The sequence below is a fragment of the Neoarius graeffei genome, chromosome 26, assembly GCF_027579695.1.
Source record: "Neoarius graeffei isolate fNeoGra1 chromosome 26, fNeoGra1.pri, whole genome shotgun sequence".
Lineage (NCBI taxonomy): Eukaryota > Metazoa > Chordata > Actinopteri > Siluriformes > Ariidae > Neoarius > Neoarius graeffei.
The window spans coordinates 42917793-42940827 of NC_083594.1; the positions used below are offsets into that span (position 1 = coordinate 42917793).

General features: G+C 43.0%; 1 protein-coding gene across 8 annotated transcripts in view; it reads right to left on the reverse strand.

Annotated features, from left to right (window-relative positions):
- Positions 1-1648: 1648 nt before the first annotated feature.
- Positions 1649-23035, reverse strand: part of LOC132874239 (acidic mammalian chitinase-like) — a 173922-nt gene continuing 152535 nt past the window's right edge. For 3 of the 8 annotated variants that reach the window (XM_060910235.1, XM_060910233.1, XM_060910232.1), the window contains 10 exons: positions 5698-5727; positions 5362-5563; positions 5150-5206; positions 4907-5072; positions 4075-4199; positions 3876-3993; positions 3610-3795; positions 3390-3512; positions 2341-2479; positions 1654-2073 (listed from right to left, as the gene is read on the reverse strand). In XM_060910235.1, coding sequence (XP_060766218.1) covers positions 1955-2073; positions 2341-2479; positions 3390-3512; positions 3610-3795; positions 3876-3993; positions 4075-4199; positions 4907-5072; positions 5150-5206; positions 5362-5563; positions 5698-5727 — 1265 coding nt within the window. In that variant the 3' untranslated portion in view covers positions 1654-1954. Of the gene's footprint in view, positions 2074-2340; positions 2480-3389; positions 3513-3609; positions 3796-3875; positions 3994-4074; positions 4200-4906; positions 5073-5149; positions 5207-5361; positions 5564-5697; positions 5728-23035 lie in introns of all 8 variants that reach the window. The other 5 variants (XM_060910236.1, XM_060910241.1, XM_060910230.1 and 2 more) reach the window with 3 other exon arrangements.

Here is a 23035-nt window from a genome sequence, read left to right on the forward strand (position 1 = left end):
CAATAAAAATTCCCCTAACTTGAGACTCTCATTGTATTAGTAAGGAATCAAATATAACAGCTTTACCTCTGTTAAGTGCTGATAGAGACTCCTTCCATAAATATTGAATAAATGTATCCAAGTTTCATCATTGCAATGATTATACATTTTCTTTGCTCAATAAAAAAAAAAGTTTACTGTACAAAAATCAGTGTGGAAACTGTTACTATCAATACTATATTAAACAGAGTGCATCTGTGAGTTGCCTTTCAGGTGGAAATACTTTCAGAGCCATGTCTTTATTCAGTGAATCAAAACTGAACAATCTGATCATATTCAACAAGAGAATTTTATAATGTTTAAAATACAATTAATCATAAAACATCCCATATTCACTCATGAATTTTAAAACAAAAGCACTCTAATAGTACTCATTTGTCACCATAAACTCAATCTGATACAGTTCTTATCTGTGATGCTGCACTGTTTTTACTCAGAACTAACAGTCACGTCTTTCCTTTTTCTACACTCACCGGCCACTTTAATAGGAACTTGTTCTTGGTTCTAAGATTCCTGTTCTTGGCTGCAGGAGTGGAGCCCAATGTGGTCTTCTGCTGTTGCATGCGGAGATGATTTTCTGCTCACCACAGTTGTAAAGAGTTGTTACCGTATATCCTTTCTGGCAGCTCGAACCAATCTGGCCATTTTCCTCTGACCCCTCTTATCAACAAGGCATTTGTTTCCACCCACAGAACTGTCACTCACTCAGTGTTTTTTGTTTTTCGCACCATTCTGTGTAGAGACTGTTGTGTGTGAAAACCCCAGGAGGTCAGCAGTTTCTGAAATACTCAAACTAGTCTGTCTGGCTCAAACTAACACCCATGCCACAGTGAAAGTCACACTTTGAGATCATAATTTTTCCCATTCTGATGTTTGACGTAAACATGAACTGAAGCTCTTGATTTGTATCTGCATGGTGCTGTCTGCTGTCAAGGGACTGGCTGATTAAAGAACTGCATAATACAGCAGGGGGATGGATGTACCTAATAAAGTGGCCAGTGAGTGTATACTGTATGTCAAGCTTCTACAACTATTTGACTTCCTTGACATGCCCGTCCCTCCCCACCCACCCATTTCTGGAATGGATGAATGTTTTGAATTTATAGTGTTAAAATTGAGAGTTTTAAGTGATTATATGCTTTAGTTTTGAATTTAGTGTCATTTTTGTTCAGAAAAATTAGTATTTCAGTGTGTGTGTTTTTTTTTTTAAATTTGCATTGGATAGGACCGACAGTAGATCTGACACCAAGTCCTTCTTCAGAATCTGAACTTGAGACTCGAGTGTATGCATACAAGTATTGATTTTGTTGACCAGTATGTTTGATCACCGTTAAAAGCTTTGGTAGAAAAAAAAATGATATTGCAAGCACTGTGAGATTCCTTTTATAACGCAAGTTCTGCTGCACTCCTCTCTACAACACAACTTAATCTGATGGCAGTGAGAGGCAAGTAGTAGACATTTGATTAGAATATGTATTGTATACACACTAAACAGGACACCTAACTATCAGTAACAACATTGATGTTCTGGTGAATCATCATACCAGTCGTTAATCCCATGATCTGCAAAGTCAAAACATTGTGATGCTGAGCTAGCTGGATAATGCTTACTAGCTAGCTACAACACAAGGTCTTGTTGAAGTGGAAACATGCATCTTTGTTATTGTCTGAGCTTGCAGCTCATTCAGGCCTGCTGTGTGCAGCTCTGAAGCAGATAGCTAACCAGCTTTTCAGGCTGACTTATAGCAGCTTGAGATATGGACATTTTTTCCCTGACTCAGCAGATGAAACCACACATACAATGTAAGTTTGCTGGCTTATCTTTGTTTCAGAATATAGATTAACATGACTAAAAAGCAATCAGACCAATCAGGACAAGAGCAGCTTATGGGGATTCAGATTTATAGACTTGGATTTAATAGTAGTACCCATAGCCGCAAGAGCAAGAGCAGCTGTCATAGTAGTAGTAGCTGCAAGAGCAAACGCAGCTCTCAAGGTCCTGGTTAGCAGCAGAGTAGGAAGAAGCTGAGCAACCTAAAAGAGAAAAAGCATCAGATAAATGGATGGTTCTCTCTCTCTCTCTCTCTCTCTCTCATTTTATATATATATATATATATATATATATATATATATATATATATATATATATATACATACATACACACTATATACACACATTACTAGATTCAAGTTATAATATATGTAGAACCCAGGTCATGGGTACAGGAGTTGCAGCAAGAGGGTTTATTCATGCAGTAAATTTACTCTAACTGCCAAAATACTTGGACTTGTCCAACTCACTCTGGCCAATTCCCAGGCCACTCTTGATGGTGTTGATCAAAGGGTATTTGCCCTGTTTGCAGAAGGCGCCAGTGAAGTCATCCAGGTCCAGAGACCACACCATCGCACCTCCAAAGTTGTTTTCCTTCAACCAGTTAAGCTATAGGATTTTGAAAGAATAACAGAACAACTCACTATAGTTACATGCACAAAATATTCTGAAAAAGACTATGTGACATGAAAATGAGTGCTCCACTAATATTCTCATATCGATGCAGCTGTCCTTACTCCGCTTAATGTAAAACACTACCATGTTGGTTTGTGTACAATGCACAGAGCTGATCATAAACAGGCACGAGGCCATGTATCAAACTGCTATAAAAAACCCAACTGAGACGCATATTCCAAATACACTGTATACACGCTCAAAAAATGCTAAAACCCGAAAAATGTCAGCAGATCCAACGTCTTAATCGGAAAATGCTAAATTTGAAAAAAGGCCAGATTCTGAATATCCAAATGGGATATGCTGTTTGCACAGCCTGTATCAAATTCCAAATATTCGTGTGCATATAAACATACTGGGGCAGCATGGTGGTGTAGTGATTAGCACTGTCACCTCACAGCAAGAAGGTTCTGGGTTTGAGCCCAATGGCTGACAGGGGCCTTTCTGTGTGGAGTTTGCATGTTCTCCCCGTGTCTGTGTGGGTTTCCTCCGGGTGCTCCGGTTTCCCCCACAGTCCAAAGACATGCAGGTTAGGATAATTGGTGGCTTGAAATTGACCATAGGTCCGAGTGTGAATGTCTGTCTCTATGTGTCAGCTCTGTGATGATCTGGTGACTTGTTCAGGGTGTACGCCACCTCTCACCCATTGTCAGCTGGGATAGGCTCTAGCTTGCCCGTGACCCTGCACAGGATAAGCAGTTATGGATAATGGATGGATGGATGGATGGATGGATAAATATACTAAGTACTCTAGATGCAGAGCCATGTACTTACAAACCATTTATGGTCCAAAACTTCCTTTGGACAATCTACAGACATTTAGAGCCTTGTGAATAGAAAATACCTTGATCTGGAAGCTCTTGATGTTGTCATAGCCAACCCAAACATTCTGACTGTTGTAGGCATATGGCACATCCTGAGGGGTATCCCAAGCCTGAGTGGCTCCTTGAGACAGGAAGTTACAGATCTGGAAAGAAAGGATTGAATTAAAATGTGAGATCAAGCCAAAATTATGACTGTAGGATAGAATGTCAAAGTAAATTACAAGGTATCTTGATCCTCACCTCATAGTAAGCCCAGAATCCAGCTTGTCTGGTGTAAGGTCCAGCAGGTCCAGGTCCAGCAGTGGGAGCTCCCACACCAGTGTTGGCAGAGCTAGCCAGCTTGAAGGTGTGTCCATAGGTGGGGAATCCAACAAGAAGCTTCTCAGCAGGAGCACCATTGCTCTTCCAATAGTTCATAGCATAGTTCTGAAGTGGTGGAGAAAGGAATTTAGATCTCGCCAGAAATCAGACATTATTTACTGGGTTTGATATTGAGGTACACTTACCACATTCAAGTAAGATCCCTGGTCAGATGGTCCAGCATACAGAGGGCTGTTCTCACCAGTCTGGTGCTCCCAAGACCCATAGAAATCATAGGTCATGACATGGAAGTAGTCCAGGACCCTGTGAAAGACAGGTATAGAGGTCAGCTTACAGGAGAAACTGTTGATTCTGTCAAAATTACTAAAAGGACTCTATACGAACTGGCCAATCTGAGTGATCTGGTATCCAGAGTCGATGGTAGCTTTGCCAGCAGAGACTGCAGCAGTCAACAAAAGACGAGGACGGTTGGTCTGTTTGCCCTCAGCCACAAAGGCAGCCATCATTTCCTATTAGAAGCAGATGTGGCAAGATCAGTAAGCAGATAGAAAGGAGAGTAAAAACAGTCTCTTGTGAGATTGGGTGGAAACTAACACAAAATGACTATAAATTAGAAAGGGATATAAATTTGTATTACATTACATGGTATTTAGCAGATGCTCTTATACAGAGTGACATACAACGAGTGCAAAAGTCAGGTACACAAAGTGCTGAACTTCTAGACAAGAAAGTTCTAGTGCCAACTGAACAAGTGACAAAATAATACTTAGGGTAATATTCTGTTGAAGTACCAATTCTCACCAAACAGCCAAGGAAACAAACCAACCATACAAAGTACAACTAAATAGAGAACTCAAATGGCTAACACCAGGCTAGACAGTACACAGCCTGGGTTGGTCTAGACCAAAACACAGTTACGCAGTGGGCAGGGAAGAAAGGGAGAGGTGCAGCCTCAAGAGGTGAGTCTTCTGTACTTGAAGGTGGTCAGGGAGTTGGCAGTTCTAACCTCACTGGAAAGGTCATTCCATCAACAAGGAACCAGGACAGACAGCAGCTTTAAGTGGGCTGGGCAGGAGTGGAGAGGAGGAGGAGGGGCCAGGAAACCAGTAGTAGCAGAGAAACTTGCAAATTTCTATAAATCTGTCTGGTTAAGGCACAAGTGCTTCTCACATTGAAACCTACATCTTTGTGGGCTGTTTTTCATGCCAGTGAATACCTGAACCAAGGTGGTGAAGAGTTGTTTGTCCTGAGAAGGGCTACCACGGGAACCAGGATACTCCCAGTCAATGTCCAGACCATCAAACTCATACTGCCTCAGGAACTTAATCACAGAGCTGATGAAAGTCTGACGGGTAGCAGAGGTGGCCACCATAGCAGAGAACCTAAGATAGTCAAGAACTGAATAAGTGACAGGGCTGCTTTTTATATTGTTTGAATCAGATCACAAGACTTTACATACTTGGCAGTGCCGAAGTTCCAGCCACCGATAGCCAGAAGGGTCTTCAGGTTGCTGTTCCTGTTGAGAACATAAGGAATATTTAAGTTCTCTCTTCAGCAGAACATGTATGTAAACAATGGAGGAAGAAAACTGGTTTATCTTTACGAATTAGAAATATGCAAGTTTAACCAAACCAACCCAGTTGGATATCAACTCAGAATAAATCAACATACTGGTTCTTCAAGGCCTGGAACTCTCCATAAAGCTTCACATCATCCCACTCATATGTTGCAATTTCATTGTTGTTCATTCCAGCAAAAGCGTAAATCAGATGGTCACACAGGCATGGGTCAATATTGGTGGGCATGTACTTTCCGACTCCAGGTCTATACTGTCCCCAGTTGGTGAAGTAACAGGACAGGATATAGGAGGATCCTAGGAAAAGGGATTTTGGAATTACTTTAAAAAAGGGCTTCAATTTAAAATTCGTTTAGATCTTTATCTGCACAGTGGCACTGAACCATGTAAAGAGAAAATTACATATCTGTATGCCATTTCAACAAGCTTACCTAGCTGCACGTGCAGCAGGAGAGCCAGTCCTGGAAATGAAATGAAGACACTTTATATCTCAACATATTCTGACAACTCTACAATTCTTCTGCATATTGTATGCTGTGAAATATATTAACAGGGACCAAATCTCATCTCATCTCATCTCATCTCATCTCATCTCATTATCTCTAGCCGCTTTATCCTTCTACAGGGTCGCAGGCAAGCTGGAGCCTATCCCAGCTGACTATGGGCGAAAGGCGGGGTACACCCTGGACAAGTCGCCAGGTCATCACAGGGCTGACACATAGACACAGACAACCATTCACACTCACATTCACACCTACGGTCAATTTAGAGCAGGGGTCACCAAACTACGGCCCGCAGGCCAGATCCGGCCCGCCACCCCCCTTTGACTGGCCCCCCAGCCCCTCTGCCCCCCATCACTTGAACCGACCCTATGAGGCAATCCCCAAAAGTGGTCATGGCCTATTTTTTTTAAATTGCTTTTTGGCAAATAATAACATGTCTGCATCTTGTATTTTGTTGATTTTATCAATTAAAATTGATATTTAGTTATAAAATGAACTATTCATATTTTCCGAATTTTCGTCATATGCTCGCGATCAAGCAGTGACAGGCAGCGCACGCGCAGAGAACTGTCAGTGTTCAGGACAGCAAAATGGCTAGCGGTCAGCGAAAAGTTGACAGAGAGTGCAGAGTTTTTAAACAACAGTGGACCACCGATTATTTTTTCGTTCAGTGTAAGGACCGTGCAGTTTGTCTTGTATGTAAAGAAAGTGTGCCGGTTTTCAGAGAATATAATCTGCGTCGTCACTATGAAACCCGCCACAAAGCAGGGTTCGAATTATAAATTTGACCCTATGGGGGTCTCTATTTAAAAAAAAAAAGCAATGGATACTCGCTCTCCTGGACCAGCGCACTTTTGCGCACTGCAGTGCACAGCTTTCACACACAGGCGCGCGCATGCACGCACACACACACACACGGTGTTGCATATATATATATATATATAGTTAAACAAATTATATATATATTGTATATATATATTGTTAAACAAAGGAAGATCGTTGTGAGATAGAGGACAAGTCTTCTTCGGACTTAACTTCACATTCGATTTCGCAGGCTGCAAATTTCAGTTTGCGCGCATAGTGGTGTGGTGGTGAAGTACAGCCGTACATGTTGCGGTTTAATAACACGTTCAATACAAAGTTATGGCTGCATGGTGATCGGAAATGAAATGAGTTTTATTTATATGGTGATATAGGCTATTCAAGCTTATTATGGTGATATATGACGTATTTGAGAGACTTCCACAGAAAATTAAGTTTGCTTCTTTCATGGGAGCCTGAGGGAATGGGAGCTCAGCTCCCATTGGCTCCCACGTAATTCGAACTATGCCACAAAGAGTATGCTAGTTTGCGAGGGCAAATAAGAGAAGACAGGATTCGGAGGATGAAATGCGGACTGGCTGCACAACAGAATGTATTCCTTCGCCAAACCCAGATCAACCAGGCTGCTGTCCGAGCGAGCTATAAGGTAGCTCACCTACTAGCTACCCATGGAAAGCCGTTTACTGATGGGGACTTTGTTAAAGTATGCATGCTTGCTGTGGCCGAGGAGGTGTGTCCCGACAAGAAGGATGCGCTCAACGCGGTGAGTCTCTCTGCACCTACTATGACCAGGCGAACCGAAGATTTGGGGGACAACGTGTATGACCAGCTGAATATGAGAGCGTCAGAATTCGAGTTTTTTGCTTTGGCCATGGATGAGAGCAATGACGTGCAGGACACAGCACAACTGCTGTGATCTATTGATCTATTGCTCATATTATTATAATTTCACTGTTTTTTAAAATGTATTTATTTTATAGGCCTATTTATTTGACCTTTATTAAGTGCTGCATACAATTATTATTAATATTACGACAGGCTTACCTACAATTTATAATTTTCCACTCACCTTTGCCAGTGTCAATCACCTCGACTAGGCAGATGTTTCTTACCTTGACAGCTTTGATATTATTTTTATTAGAAAATAAATAAATGGAATATCAGTGGTATTTCAAATTAAAACAAAGTGTGAAGACTCGATTACTACTTTTGCAAACCACGAGTAAAGATAAACAAATATGTGCCAGGAATCAAGTGTTGATATAGTAGTATGGATATAGTAGTGTGGATATAGTAGTGTTGATATAGTAGTGTGGATATAGTAGTGGGGATATAGTAGTGGGGATATAGTAGTGTGGATATAGTAGTGTTGATATAGTAGTGGGGATATAGTAGTGGGGATATAGTAGTGGGGATATAGTAGTGGGGATGGCCGTGCCAGGCTAGTAATCTCTACTACACAATGAGGCCTGCTGGTGGTCATATTTGTCTGGGTTATACAATTCTATGTGATATAGCTGACCCGACCCCGGCCCCCATCACAGTCAGGAACGACAATGTGGCCCCCAGAGAAAAAAGTTTGGTGACCCCTGATTTAGAGTCACCAGTTAACCTAACCTGCATGTCTTTGGACTGTGGGGGAAACCGGAGCACCCGGAGGAAACCCACGCAGACACGGGGAGAACATGCAAACTCCACACAGAAAGGCCCTCGCCGGCCCCGGGGCTCAAACCCAGGACCTTCTTGCTGTGAGGCGACAGCACTAACCACTACACCACCGTGCCGCCCCGGGACCAAATCATAGGTTGCTAATAAGTTGACACTACAGTAAAGGTAATATCATTTAGTTTATTTGTCTATGTTGCATAATTGTTTGCAATACTCAAGCCTGCTGTTGTTAATAAGAAAATACAGAGATAGAAATGAAATTTATTATTTATTTATATTGTATAAATCATAGACATTTGAAGCACCAAAGGTTTAATATTTGTGACATTTATCGTTCTAGATATTTCAATTATAAAATGTCATGTTAAAGAAAGTAAAGTACATGGAGGTTCTAACTCACCAACACAAATCAGAAGCTTGCTCATGATGCCTATGCGCAGTTCACAAGTAGCATCAACACCTTTTATATACACACCCCTAACCAACACCGCGTTCCTTCTTTCATTCTCGGTCACTTATTTACCCAGGCTAAAACATCTTAGCCGTCAGCAATTTGATAAAGATTAAACAAAGATAAGTGGCTTAAATGTCAGAAATTGCAAGCTGAGGTGAAGTGAGGCCCCAAGAGCAGACTCAAAACAGGCAGTGTACAGAAAAGAACTTCTTTAATGAAGTTGAGGGCAGAGGTACAATAAGGCTCAGGCAATAATCAGTGGTCAAAGAACAGGCCAAGGAGGTCAAAACACAGAAGAGCAGGCAGGCACAGTCAGGGACAAAAACAGGACAGAAGAATCTTCACAAAAACTGAAAACAGGGACAAGGGAAACCCAGGCAGAAGAAGAAAATAAAACCCACACACAATCCAGAAGAACAGGCAGATAAACAGGGGCAAAAACTGGACAGAAAACTAGACAAAAAAAAGGAACAATATAGGCAGGGGGAAAATCGAGAAGTCACAATACCAGAGGGCTGTAGCAAGGTGAGGAAAGTCTGCAAGAGACAGTCTGGCACCTGGAGTAGCTCCAAACAGCTCTTAAGGCCCTGGCTGATGGGAGAGGAGTGGTAGCAGGCGGGTCATTCCACGTCAAATCAACCGGGGCCCGCACACTTAGGTCTCAAAAAATTCTGAAAAAAAATCACCAGATGTACCCATGTTACCTAGGAGAAACACTGTAAATTTATTTGAATGTAAGATGTATACTTTCCATGTTACAGCCAGTTTTACTGGGGGAGGGGGTGTCAATTTTGTTCAGACTTTTTTTTTTTGTCAAAGTTCACAAGCCCATAGCTCAAGAACTAAACCGTGTAGGAGGCTCAAATTTTGCATGCTGGTACATAAATAGACATGGTATGTAGCAAAACTGTCATTTTGGGTCTGGATGATCCTGCATGGTCATAGCACTCCCTCAAAATGATCAAAATTTTATTGGAGTTTTTGGCTGTGCTCTGTTTAGGCCTTCAGAAGACACATTTTTACCCAACATAGGCTCTTGATTTTTTTTTCCCTTATTGAGATAAGTAGAAACACTCTCAAAAAAAGCAATAAACAGAAAGGAAATTCTATCAGTGTTTGAACAGAAGACCTCACAAGTCTGACAAATCATTTTGGATGTCATTTTCAGAGCACCGTAACACCTTGTGGGAATGTGCGCAGATTTTTTAAATATTTTTTTCTTTATTCTCCATGATCCCTTCTTTTTAAAAACACCAATTTGACTTGTCTTACTCGAATCTTTCTTTTTTATTTTCCACCCTGAACATGGGCAAAATGCACCATTGAGAGCAATATGTTTTCTATAACATTAATGTAAAGAGTAAATAACCAAAAGCCAATTTTGCCCTGACCAGAGGTGGAAAGAGTACTAAAATATTATACTCAAGTACAAGTACTGTTACTCTGATGAAATTTTACTTAAGTACAAGTAAAGTTACCAGACAAAAAATCTACTCAAGTAAAAGTAAAAAGTAGATCATTTAAAATGTACTTTGAGTAAAAGTAAAATGTTACTTTTAACAATGGGTGTTTTCTGCCTCCATTGTGTTGTGCAAAAATGAAAAAGAAGAGGAAACAAGGATATATGTACATCTCAACCCAGATGTTTTATTTAAAGGAAGTGTATCAAATTGAATGCTTCGGATAATGCTGCATTAAAACTGAGACAAACAAAAAAGGTCAATACACACAGTCATGTCGTTTACATCGCCGTGACCACACACAAAGCATTGTACACGAAATATGAAAGTGAAATGTTGCACCGAAATCTCGTAGCTTGCCTGTGTGCACTGTGTGTTATTGAACAATTCAATTCAAACATTATTTGTTTTGCTTAGTATTCCTTTCTGGCCTGTTGGATGTAGAATGGTAGGAGGACTGATCACGTCAGGTTGGTGAGCTAACTTGCTTGCATGATTAGCCAACCGAATAACAGACTAGTTACCGTTATGTTACAGTACCAACAGGTTGCTACTTCAACATTAGCAATGCCATCCACTATTTTTGGAATATAACCAGCCTATTGTCGGTTTTACTATGGAAAGGAAACATTATGATCAGGGGCGCAGATACGTTTTTTGAACTGGGGGGGACAAAAAACTGGGGGGGACAAAGCTGCCAGCAAACCAACCCCAACCCCGATATGCCTGTCAAACTTGTTGTGGGTAACCATAGCAACCAAGCTCGAGCTTGAAACCTGTGCAGTCTGCGCAGCTCAACCAACCGAATATCAGTCTTTGTTTTGTTTTATGTGAGTTGTTGCAACTATGTATGTACTGCTGTGCACCTCAATAAACCGAATGGTAATTAGTCTTTTGATTTTTCCGTGAGGTTTGCCTTATGCAAAGAAAGACAGCATAGACGTTTTTTTCCTCCCTATAAGTGGGGGGACCGAACGAGGTGAATTTAAATCTGGGTGGGACGAATCCCACCCGTCCCACCCTCTATCTGCGCCCGTGATTATGATGCCAATGACAATACTTACCTCAACATGCTTGCGCAGATTAGACGTTGAATTTTTGTATGCCGCAATGGTTGTCTTCTTGGGCACACAATCTGCATTGCATAATGAAACTGTCACCCCTTTTCTCTACGAAGCTGAAGTGATCACATATGTAGGGCCAGGGGTGCACTTCATTACTGGAAGAAATTGCGTTTTCTGCAGGGTCGTCCACCACAGGTTCCTCGGTCTCCTCCATGTCCGCAGGGGCGCTTTATCAACACCCGTGGCCCAGGGGCTAGGCCCCTCATAGGCTACCTGTCAACCCTACCCTTACCGTTGGCCAGGAAAACACTCTTATTTTATTTGCAATACGTGTCAAGCATTTACAGTGTAAGCGCGTAATTAGCCTAGAAGCCTACGATAGGTTACGTTTGGCTCAGCGGAGCTGCGCAAGGCCCACGCTCACATCGCTGAACACATCCGACCACAGAGGGAGAGAAGAACGTGCACATTATCATTACAGAGCCGGTTCTGATTATTACCACGGACAAGACAGTGATACTGCGTAACTTTCACGCAGGGGCATGGCCAAAGATAACCACACAAGCGCGCGTGCGCTAATGTAGACCTATGTGTTGTAAACATAAAACACACACACCTACAGACAAGTCCTTTTAAAAAATAAAATACATAAAAATAGCTCGGCGGCATGAAAACAAACATTCACTGCAAGACAAGGTGCCCTAGAATCGCCATCAGTTTTTAAATATCTATATGGACTTTGTTGTCAGGATTGCACAGCATGAGATATCAAAACTGTACCCAGATACAGGCTTCAAGTTCAGATATTGCATTCCAAATGAGGTATCCACAAGAGAAATGCGTACGAAAGCACGAGCATCAGGAGAGGGTTGCATAACAGAGATTCTATACGCAGATGATCAGGCCATACTCGCTGGATCCATCGAGGAGCTTCAGAATATTCTTCAGTTGTATGATAAGACCTACACCCGCTTTGGTTTACAAATATCATATGTCAAAATAGAAACAATGGCTTTTAACGTCAATGAGGATATCAAATGTAAACCAAGTATCATTTCCCTTGGCGGCACTAATATTAAAAATGTCCGCACCTTTAAATATCTTGGTTATAATGTCAGCAACTGTGATGAATCCTCACACTTCCTGCATGCTAGGATAAGTGCTGCATTCATGAAATGGAATGAACTGAAACACGTTCTAACCGACCACCGAATACTACTAAAAACCCGTATAGAGTTCCTAGTGGCATGCGTTCGATCTCGTCTCCTGTACAGCACACAGGCATGGCAACTATCATCCAGTGAAATTCACAAAATTGAGGTAGTGTGGCACGGCTTCCTAAGGAAAATGATTAAAGGTGGATATAAACGAAAGAATGCCCCTGACCAAAAGAACACTACAAATGAAGATATAGACTGGAGCTACAAGATGTCCAATGCTGACCTCCGGAAACTGACAGGAACCCAGGATATAAAACTATCCTGCTACGTACAACAACTAAAATATATTGCTCACGTTTGCCGGATGGGCAATAACCAAGTGCAAAAGCAGCTCCTGTTTGACAAAAATGGTTACAAATGGACGAAATGGGAAAATCTGCTGGGCATAGACACCCAACAGATAAGACGTATGATGATGGACAAATCAAACTTTGAGCAACTGCTGCAACTGCTACAGCAGAAGCACCCTTAGAGAGTTTAACTTTTGACAGGGGAACATGATGATGAAGGTACTTGGCTCGGCGGCCACATGAAACATAAACACCATGGACAGCAGCCAAACTCATAACTCTACAGACCGAAATACACGAAACCAAGTCCTACTAGGGTCTATTTTACCGATCTATGTTCAAGCATCATGCAAGTCTTCCTTCTCCTTGAATAAGACCGTGCATTCAACTGCCTTTTTGACATGACTGCATCGAAATACCACTTGCAACAATATTTCACGCACTCCATCAAGAAAAAAGTTAAACATGATGAACACGGGGCATACTGTTTTGAGCATACGATTTTTTAAAAAGAAACTAGCTACATCAAAGTCCTTCAATAAACCCATCCTTTAGCGCAAATGAGCTTAACCTAGTTCAAAGCATGACGCTAGCAGTAGCTGCATAAGGCAAAATCGTGTGGGCCTTTCGTCAACAACAAGCCACGGTGGGCAAACATTAATAATCAAGCGTCCTTACCTTAAAACGTTGTCTTGACCACAGAACTTCTCAAGTATTTCACTTAAATCCACACGGGTTAACAACACACCCAACACAGCTAGCGAGAAATGTGGATATGCGTTAGCTTTGTATTGCTATTCCCCTCAGTATGCTTACACTGTCTGCTGCCCGAACTGTGAAAATTATAGGCTACAATCTTTTCATCAATTTCTTCAGTAGATGCCGTTTTAGACATTTTATTATCCCCATCGAAATATGCTATTATACAGGATTATAACTCAAATCACACGACACGTATTCAAATCACAACTGATTTATTTTACTGTTGGACAGATCATAGTATATCTAGCCTAGCTGCACATAGCCTAGCTGCTGGTAGGCTGATAACTGATAAGTAGCTGATATTCTGAACAGATTGGTGATCCTTACCTTAAAAAAGTCTGTGACTTTAGGCAACGATTCTATCATTACCTGCATCCCTCTCTTTTTTTTTCCTTTTATGCGCCCCGCTAACATGTGAACGCTTCATCTTTCAAAGTCTCTAAATTTGTGTCTCAGTAGTCTGCAGTCTTTGGCGCGCTTTCGTGCATGACGTTACATTTTGTTACATTTTATTCTGGTACAGTTGTGGGTGTACGTTTCGCGAACCACATCCACCATGTCTCTTACAGCAGGCTACTGTGCGCTCATTTATTTCTAACCTTATTTCTATCCGTACATTAATGTAGGCCCACGATTCCGACAGTTTATTATTTTATTAATATTACAAGGCCCCTGATTGGCTGTGGCCCAGGGGTTTGAGCCCCCCGAAGCCCCCCCCTTAAAGTGCCGGTGCATGTCCGCCATCGTCTGTGTGAGACTCGCGCGCGCAACAACTGTCCTTCCTGTGATTCATTTCCAGAACGCATTTCCCCAGGGGCGTCAGAAGCATTTTTAATGTGGGGGGGACACACTGGCGGGGGGTCCTCCGCCAGAAAAATTTTAATTAATTTTCAACAATAAGTCCTCATTCAACTAGTCCGTATATTCATCAGCCTGTTTTTAAACCCACTGCTACGCCTAAGATAATGAGATGAATGTGACACAATTTATCACCAACAATGACTTTATGGGTGCATTTTACTTTTTATTTTGTGTTTTCTATTTAGTTTTAGATGTAACACAACATGCCACTGTGCCAAGCAATAGTGACACTCAACTGTATGTTTAAAAAAAGAATATTCATAATCTCACACAATGAACAGGCATGACGTGGCATCATGCAAACTTCATAACACAAAATCACACTGTGTCAAGCAATGGTGACATAAAAATTAACTTCACACAATGAACAGGTGCAATTTTGTTCACCACCAACAGTGACTTCAGTGGGTGCATTTTACTTTTTTCCGATTTAGCGATACTCATAACAAAAATGGCATGGCATCATGCAGTCTTCATAACACAAAATTACACTGTGTCAAGCAATGACACAAAAGATAACTTCACACAATGAACAAGTGCAGTTTTGTCAACCTACATGCAATGGTGGTACTACAGTAGCATTTACAGATTAGTATAACAAATAGATTTATAGATAGAACTTCTTCTTATATTGGTGCCACCACAATTTCTACCACTTCATAACTTTTATCCCCCTTTCCTTCACAATCCACCTAGAATAACATCCATCTCTTTCCTCTCTACTATTCCTTCCCCATACACTGATTTCCCATCTTACTTTCCAGAAAACTGCCAAAGACCAGACAAAACAAGGAATCAATAAATATCATCAGAGCAGACTTGACCTCATTCTTGGTATTACAGTAAGGCAGGCCTACTGGGTTTGAATTAAATGATAGCTAACGTTACGCTAGCTGATACATCTCCTAACACTGACTAGCCAGCTAACTGCACTAACATTTCCATTGGGACAAAAAACCCTGTCCTGTGGGGAAATTTTGACTGACTTTCCGCTTCTTTGTAAAGAATGTCCTTATGTCCATTGTGTCTGGGGAGGAGCAAATACTGCAAACAATTCATCTTCAACCAAGAATACCCCATTAGACTAAGCTTATTTCACTGTTTAGTTGAATATTAATTTAACGTGTCCTAGGGTTAATTTTGAGGGCAGATAACAAAAGAATAAGGTTTTAGCAAAAGCTAGACATTGTGAGGTGGCAATGTGGCTGACGTCACCTCCTCCACTTTCCAGCAGCTGCACCAACATTTCTCTGCTCGCGCTGAGATTCACTTCACCCGCGCGTGGTGAGCTGTTGTAGGGAACGCCCGGAAAACCCGGAGTGGATTTTCAGTGGTCTGTGTATTCTCTTATCGATCAAGTTTAGTTTAGTTTAGTTTATTAGCTTATTTGACAGGGACCATGTACAAGACATCGCTAGTACCAGAGTTAGCTAGAAAGCTAATTTGCATCTGTGGTCCCTGGGCAGGGAGCTATAAAAACACAAACATACACACATGACTTACTGTTGCCAATATGAAGTACACACTAAAATAGCAACAGCATTCTAAAACATGCATCATACTAAAACATATAAAAAACATATACTATCACATCATCACATAAAAACAACACACATACAACAATAGACATCGTCATATAAAACAATACACATACCATTTCACAATACTTACTATAAAACAGCACACTGATTAATGATCACATATTTGATTAGCCTTAAGCCATACCTTTAATGATAATTTAAACTGGCTAAAGCTTGCACTGTTTCTAATGTGAACTGGAATTGCATTCCATTTTTTAGCTGCACTAACAGAAAAAGCTGATTGACCAAAGGAAGTTTTCCTATAACCCACATAGCAATCACCTCTCACAGAGGACGAAACTCTTAAATTGTCTCTGCACAGTGATATACACTGCCTAAGAGGTGATGGTGCAAGATCATGGAAAAGTTTATACAATAAACACATATTAGCAAAACAAATAAAACTCTCAAAGGACAGCATATTGTATTTTGATATAATAGCACAATGATGGTAATATCTTGGCTTTTTGTCCAAAATCTTTAAAGCCATTTTGTAAAGAGAGGCTAATGGTTTTATGGTGGTCACACCTGCCTGTGACCAACTTGTACAACAGTATGACAGATGTGAAAAGATCATTGAGTGTAGGAACAATTTTGCAGCAGACAGTGGCAACTGGTGTCTGATATGCCTAAAATTTACTAAACTAACTCTAACACATTTGGATATCTTCTTGATATGCGTTTTAAAAGACAAATTAGAATCAATGATAACACCCAGATACTTGAAGTTATCAACAGTTTTTATGGCCTCTCCCTTAACAAAGATGTCAGGTTGCTGGCTTACATCACACCTCTTGATGGAAAAGTACATGGTCACTGTCTTGCCCACATTAAGAGTAAGACAGTTGTGTGTCAGCCAATCTGACACCTTGTTTAAGGCTGAGGTAAGTTTTAGTGCAGCTTGTTCTCTGGTTTTGGCATGAACAAAAATAACTGTATCATCTGCATACATTTGCATTTGAACATCTGGGCAAACCAAAGGTAAATCATTAATATATAAGCTAAATAAAATTGGTCCTAAAATTGATCCCTGTGGCACTCCAGTTGTGCTATTGGACAAAGTGGAGCATGTGCCATTAATTCTTGTGCACTGCTTTCTAGAGCCTAGATATGATTCCATCCATCCAAAAGTAAAAGTACACTCTTTAAAAATTACTTGAAAAAGTATAAGTACCCCTCCTAGAACTGCCACCTTATTGTGGTGGAGGGGTTTGTGTGCTTGAATGATCCTAGGAGCTATGTTGTCGGGGGCATTATGCCCCTGTTAGGGTTTCCCAAGGCAGACAGGTCCTAGGTGACAGGCCAGACCAAGAGCAGTTCACCAAAAACCCCTATGGAGAAAAAATCCAGGACCGTGACGTCGCCCGGTATGACGCAGCCGGGGCCCCACCCTGGAGCCAGGCCCAGGGTTGGGGCTTGTATGCGAGCGCTTGGTGGCCGGGCCTTTGCCCATGGGGCCCGGCCGGGCTCAGCCCGAAGAGGTGACGTGGGCCCGACCTCCTGTGGGTTCACCACCCACAGAGGTAGCAGTAGGGGTTTGGTGCAGTGTGGATTGGGTGGCAGTCGAAGGCAGGGGCCTCGACGACCTGATCCCCGGACACAGTGGCTGGCTGTTGGGACATGGAATGTCACTTCGCTGGGGGGGAAAGAGCCTGAGCTTGTGCGGGAGGTTGAGAGGTACCGGCTAGAGATAGTCGGGCTCACCTCCACGCACAGCATGGGCTCTGGAACCCAGCTCCTCGAGAGGGGCTGGACTTTCCACTTCTCTGGAGTCGCCCATGGTGAGCGGCGGCAGGCTGGTGTGGGCTTGCTTATAGCTCCCCAGCTCAGCCGCCATGTGTTGGAGTTTACTCCAGTGAACGAGAGGGTCGCCTCTCTGCGCCTTCGGATTGGGGAGAGGGCTCTTGCTGTTGTTTGTGCCTACGGGCCAAATAACAGTATAGAATATCCGCCCTTCTTGGAGTCCCTGGGAGAGGTACTGAGGGGTGCTCAGACTGGGGACTCCATTGTGCTACTGGGGGACTTCAATGCTCACGTGGGCGACGACAGTGACACCTGGAGGGGCGTGGTTGGGAGGAACGGCCTCCCCGATCTGAACCCGAGTGGTGTTTTGTTATTGGACTTCTGTGCTAGTCACGGTTTGTCCATAACAAACACCATGTTCGAGCATAGGGGTGTCCATAAGTGCACGTGGCACCAGGACACCTTAGGTCGGAGGTCGATGATCAACTTTGTAGTCGTTTCATCTGATCTCCGGCCCTATGTCTTGGACACTCGGGTGAAGAGAGGGGCTGAGCTGTCAACTGATCACCACCTGGTGGTGAGTTGGATCCGCTGGCGGAGGAGGAAGCTGGACAGACCTGGCAGGCCCAAACGTATGGTGAGGGTTTGCTGGGAACGTCTGGCTGAGCACTCTGTTGGGGAGGTCTTTAACTCCCACCTCCGGGAGAGCTTTTCCCAGCTTCCGAGGGAGGCGGGGGACATTGAGTCTGAGTGGACCATGTTCTCTACCTCCATTGTGGACGCAGCTGTTCGGAGCTGTGGCCACAAGGTCTCCGGTGCCTGTCGTGGTGGCAATCCCCGAACCCCGTGGTGGACACCGGAAGTAAGGGATGCCATCAAGCTGAAGAAGGAGTCCTATCAGGCCATGTTGACCTCCGGGACTCCTGAGGCAGCCGACGGGTATCGGCAGGCCAGGCGTGCTGCAGCTCGGGCAGTTGCAGAGGCAAAAACTCAGAACTGGGAGGAGTTCGGGGAGGCCATGGAGAAGGACTATCGGTCGGCCTCGAAGAAATTCTGGCAAACCGTCCGGCGCCTCAGGAGGGGGAAGCAGTACTCTGCCAACACTGTTTACAGTGCGGGTGGGGAGCTGTTGACCTCGACTGGGGACATTGTCGGGCGGTGGAAGGAATACTTTGAGGATCTCCTCAATCCCACCGTCATGTCTTCCACTGAGGAGACTGAGGCTGATGACTCAGAGGTGGACTCGTCCATTACCCAAGCCGAAGTCACTGAGGTGGTTTGCAAGCTCCTCGGTGGCAAGGCACCGGGGGTGGATGAGATCCGCCCTGAGTATCTCAAGTCTCTGGATGTTGTGGGGCTGTCTTGGTTGACACGCCTCTGCAACATCGTGTGGCGGTCGGGGACAGTGCCTCTGGAGTGGCAGACTGGGGTGGTGGTCCCTCTTTTTAAGAAAGGGGACCGGAGAGTGTGCTCCAATTATAGGGGAATCACACTTCTCAGCCTCCCAGGGAAAGTTTACTCCAGGGTACTGGAGAGGAGAATTCGACCAATAGTCGAACCTCGGATCCAGGAGGAACAATGCGGTTTTCGTCCTGGTCGCGGAACACTGGACCAGCTCTATACCCTTCATAGGGTGCTCGAGGGTTCATGGGAGTTTGCCCAACTAGTCCACATGTGCTTTGTGGATCTGGAGAAGGCATTCAACCGTGTCCCCCATGGTATTCTGTGGGGGGTGCTTCGGGAGTATGGGGTTCGGGGCTCTTTGCTAAGGGCTGTCCGGTCCCTGTACGAATGGAGCAGAGTCTGGTTCGCATTGCCGGCAGTAAGTCAGACCTGTTCCCAGTGCATGTTGGACTCCGGCAGGGCTGCCCTTTGTCACCGGTTCTGTTCATAATTTTTATGGACAGAATTTCTAGGCGCAGCCAGGGGCCGGAAGGAATCCTGTTTGGGAACCACAGGATTTCATCTCTGCTTTTTGCGGATGATGTTGTCCTGTTGGCTTCTTCAAACCAGGACCTTCAGCATGCACTGGGGCGGTTTGCAGTCGAGTGTGAAGCGGCTGGGATGAGAATCAGCACCTCCAAGTCCGAGGCCATGGTTCTCGACCGGAAAAGGGTGGCTTGCCCTCTCCAGGTTGGTGGAGAAGTCCTGCCTCAAGTGGAGGAGTTTAAGTATCTCGGGATCTTGTTCACGAGTGAGGGAAGGATGGAGCGTGAGATCGACAGGCGGATCGGTGCAGCCTCCACAGTGATGCGGTCGCTTTACCGGTCCGTCGTGGTGAAGAAGGAGCTGAGCCAAAAGGCGAAGCTCTCAATTTACCGGTCGATCCAGGTTCCGACTCTCACCTATGGTCATGAGCTTTGGGTAATGACAGAAAGAACAAGATCGCGGATACAAGTGGCTGAAATGAGTTTCCTTCGCAGGGTGGCTGGGCACTCCCTTAGAGATAGGGTGAGAAGCACAGTCACTCGGGAGGAGCTCGGAGTAGAGCCGCTGCTCCTCCACATCGAGAGGAACCAGCTGAGGTGGCTCGGGCATCTTTTTCGGATGCCTCCCTGGGGAGGTGTTCCAGGCATGTCCCCCCGGGAGGAGGCCCCGGGGAAGACCCAGGACACGCTGGAGGGACTATGTCTCTCGGCTGGCCTGGGAACGCCTCGGTGTTCTTCCCAAGGAGCTGGCCGAGGTGTCTGGGGAAAGGGAAGTTTGGGCTTCCATGCTTAGACTGCTGCCTCCGCGACCCGGTCCCGGATAAGCGGAAGAAGACGAGACGAGACGAGAAGTATAAGTACACAAAAAAGCTACTCAAGTACAGTAATGCGAGTAATGTAATTCGTTACTTTCCACCTCTGGCCCTGACATGATCACCTGAGAGTGCCTGTGCAGGGGTGGAGGTATCCTTTTCAATTTCAATGATTCAGTGATTTTAGGGGCACCTGTGGTTACTCTCAATAGTGGTCCTGTGCACCTCATTTGTCCTAACATAGCCTGATGGAGCTAACGTGATCACCTGAAGGTACCTGAGTAGAGGTGGGGTAGAGGCCTTTTATTTCAGTGATTCCAGTGGCACCTTTTATCACTCTTTTTTTCACTTTAATTTTTACTGATGTTTTCATTCAACAGTGAGAAATAACAATCACACCAAAAAAAAAAAAACAAAGACAAAAAAAAAACAACAACTGAAACTTGGGGAATCACATTGTATTTTCAGTCTTCCTCTCCAGGGTCATTATGACTGTCTATGTTTGAGTCCTTATATAGAGTCCATTTTGTCCATTTTTGTTCTCCTTGCTCCTCTTGTAGTCTTATACGAAATGTCATCTTTTCCATTATGTAGATTTCCTCTACAATCGTCAGCCATTGATTTTGGGTAGGTGGGTCCGCTTTACACCAGTTTTTGGTTATAGCTTTTTTACTAGCTGTTAGCAGAACTTTAACTAAATACTTATCTTCGTTTTGGATATTTCCCTCCATTAGATTACACAAGTAAAGTGTCTTACTGTTCATAGGAACATCATATCCCAGTATTGTTTGTAAAGTATTATGAACCATTCCCCAGAACACAGATATCTTATGACAATTCCAAAAGATATGAGCATGGTCTGCTTGTAATTCACCACATCCTCTCCAACATGTGCAATTTGTGTTGGAGTATTTGTTCTTTATCATGGGGGTGTTGAAGTATCTTATCAAGTTTTTCCAAGAGAACTCCCTCCATGTCCGTGAGTTGGTGGATGTTTGATGTGTAATCCACATATTTTGCCAATCTTCATCTGTGATTTCTATGCCAAGTTCTGATTTCCATTTCTCTTTTACATAATCAGTTGAATTTGTATTTGCTGTCAATGCTTGATATATTACAGACACACTTCTGACTGGTTTTCCTGAGTATGATTTGTTTAAAATTTGAATTACACCACTCACTTCTATGTAGGGGTCTCTTTTAATTTCCTTCTTATAATAGTCCCTTAGTTGTAAATATCTATGAAAATCACGTTTCTCCAGGCCATACCTGTTCATCATGTTTTGAAAACTCTCCAGCTCCCCTTTCACTTCCAAGGTGCACCATGCTGTTATTCCCCTATCTATCCATGACTTGAACCCTTTATCATATGTATTTGGTTTGAAATTTTCATCAAATGCCACCCACTTTAATTGTCTTATATTAATTATTTTATGTGTTTTTACTACTTTGAACCATAATTCCAAAGTGAAAGCAGTAATTGGATCTATTTTGTCCTGAATTTTCTTGTAAATTTCTTTATCTCCAATGATACTCAGGGTTGGGTATCCATTGAATTCTCTTTCCATGGTTTTCCGTTTTGCTATATAGTCTGGTTTACACCAGCAAACAATATATCTAAATTGGGCTGCATGGTAGTACTCCTTCAGTTTTGGAAGGCCCAATCCGCCCCTATCTTTTGGTAGCTGGAGAGTTTCATATCTCACCCTAGGCCTTTTACCCCCCCAGATGTATCTTGAAATTTTTCTGTCCCAGTGCACAAACTGAGCCCGGGGGATATCTACAGGTAGGGCCTGGAACATGTACAAGAGCCTGGGTAGTATATTCATTCTTATAGTCTCAACACGTGAACTTAAGTCTAATGGTAGTGTGGACCACTTTTCAATATCTTTTTGGATGTCCTGAATCATATTATTATAGTTTGCCTTATATAATTTAGTCAATTTGTTAGTGATTTGGACCCCCAAATATTTGATTTTTTTTTGTTTCCAATTAAAATTAAATGCTTCTTGTATCTGCCTTGAAGGGGTATAATGCAATGTTAGTATTTGTGTTTTTGATATGTTTATCTTATATCCTGAGAGATACCCATATGCTTCAAACACTTTTATCAACTCAGGGAGCGATTCATCTGGCCGTGTGAGATAGGCTATGATGTCATCTGCAAAAAGCCCTATCTTGTGTTCTGTGTCGTTCATCATTATGCCTTTAATTTTGTCATTCTGTCAGACTGTTTGGGCCAACGGGTCAATAAATAGGGCAAATAGTGCTGGCGACAGGCAGCAGCCTTGTCTAGTTGATCTTTGAAGGTCTATTTTATTTGTCAGGCTACCATTAACTTTGATTCTGGCATTAGGTTGGTGATAGAGTGTCTTTACACATTGCACTGATTCACTATCGAACCCAAACTTTTGTCACTCTTGAATCTTAAAATGGCCACAAATCTTCCAAGCTGTTCTTTTGGTTCTGCTGAAAATGAATGTCATCTGTCTCATAAGGTTAGTAGTCTTTTATTCACTTAATTTATTGATTAATGATTCAACTCTGGAATAAAGTCTTACAAATATATTGTCACATCTCTTTGAAGGAAGTATGACCTCCT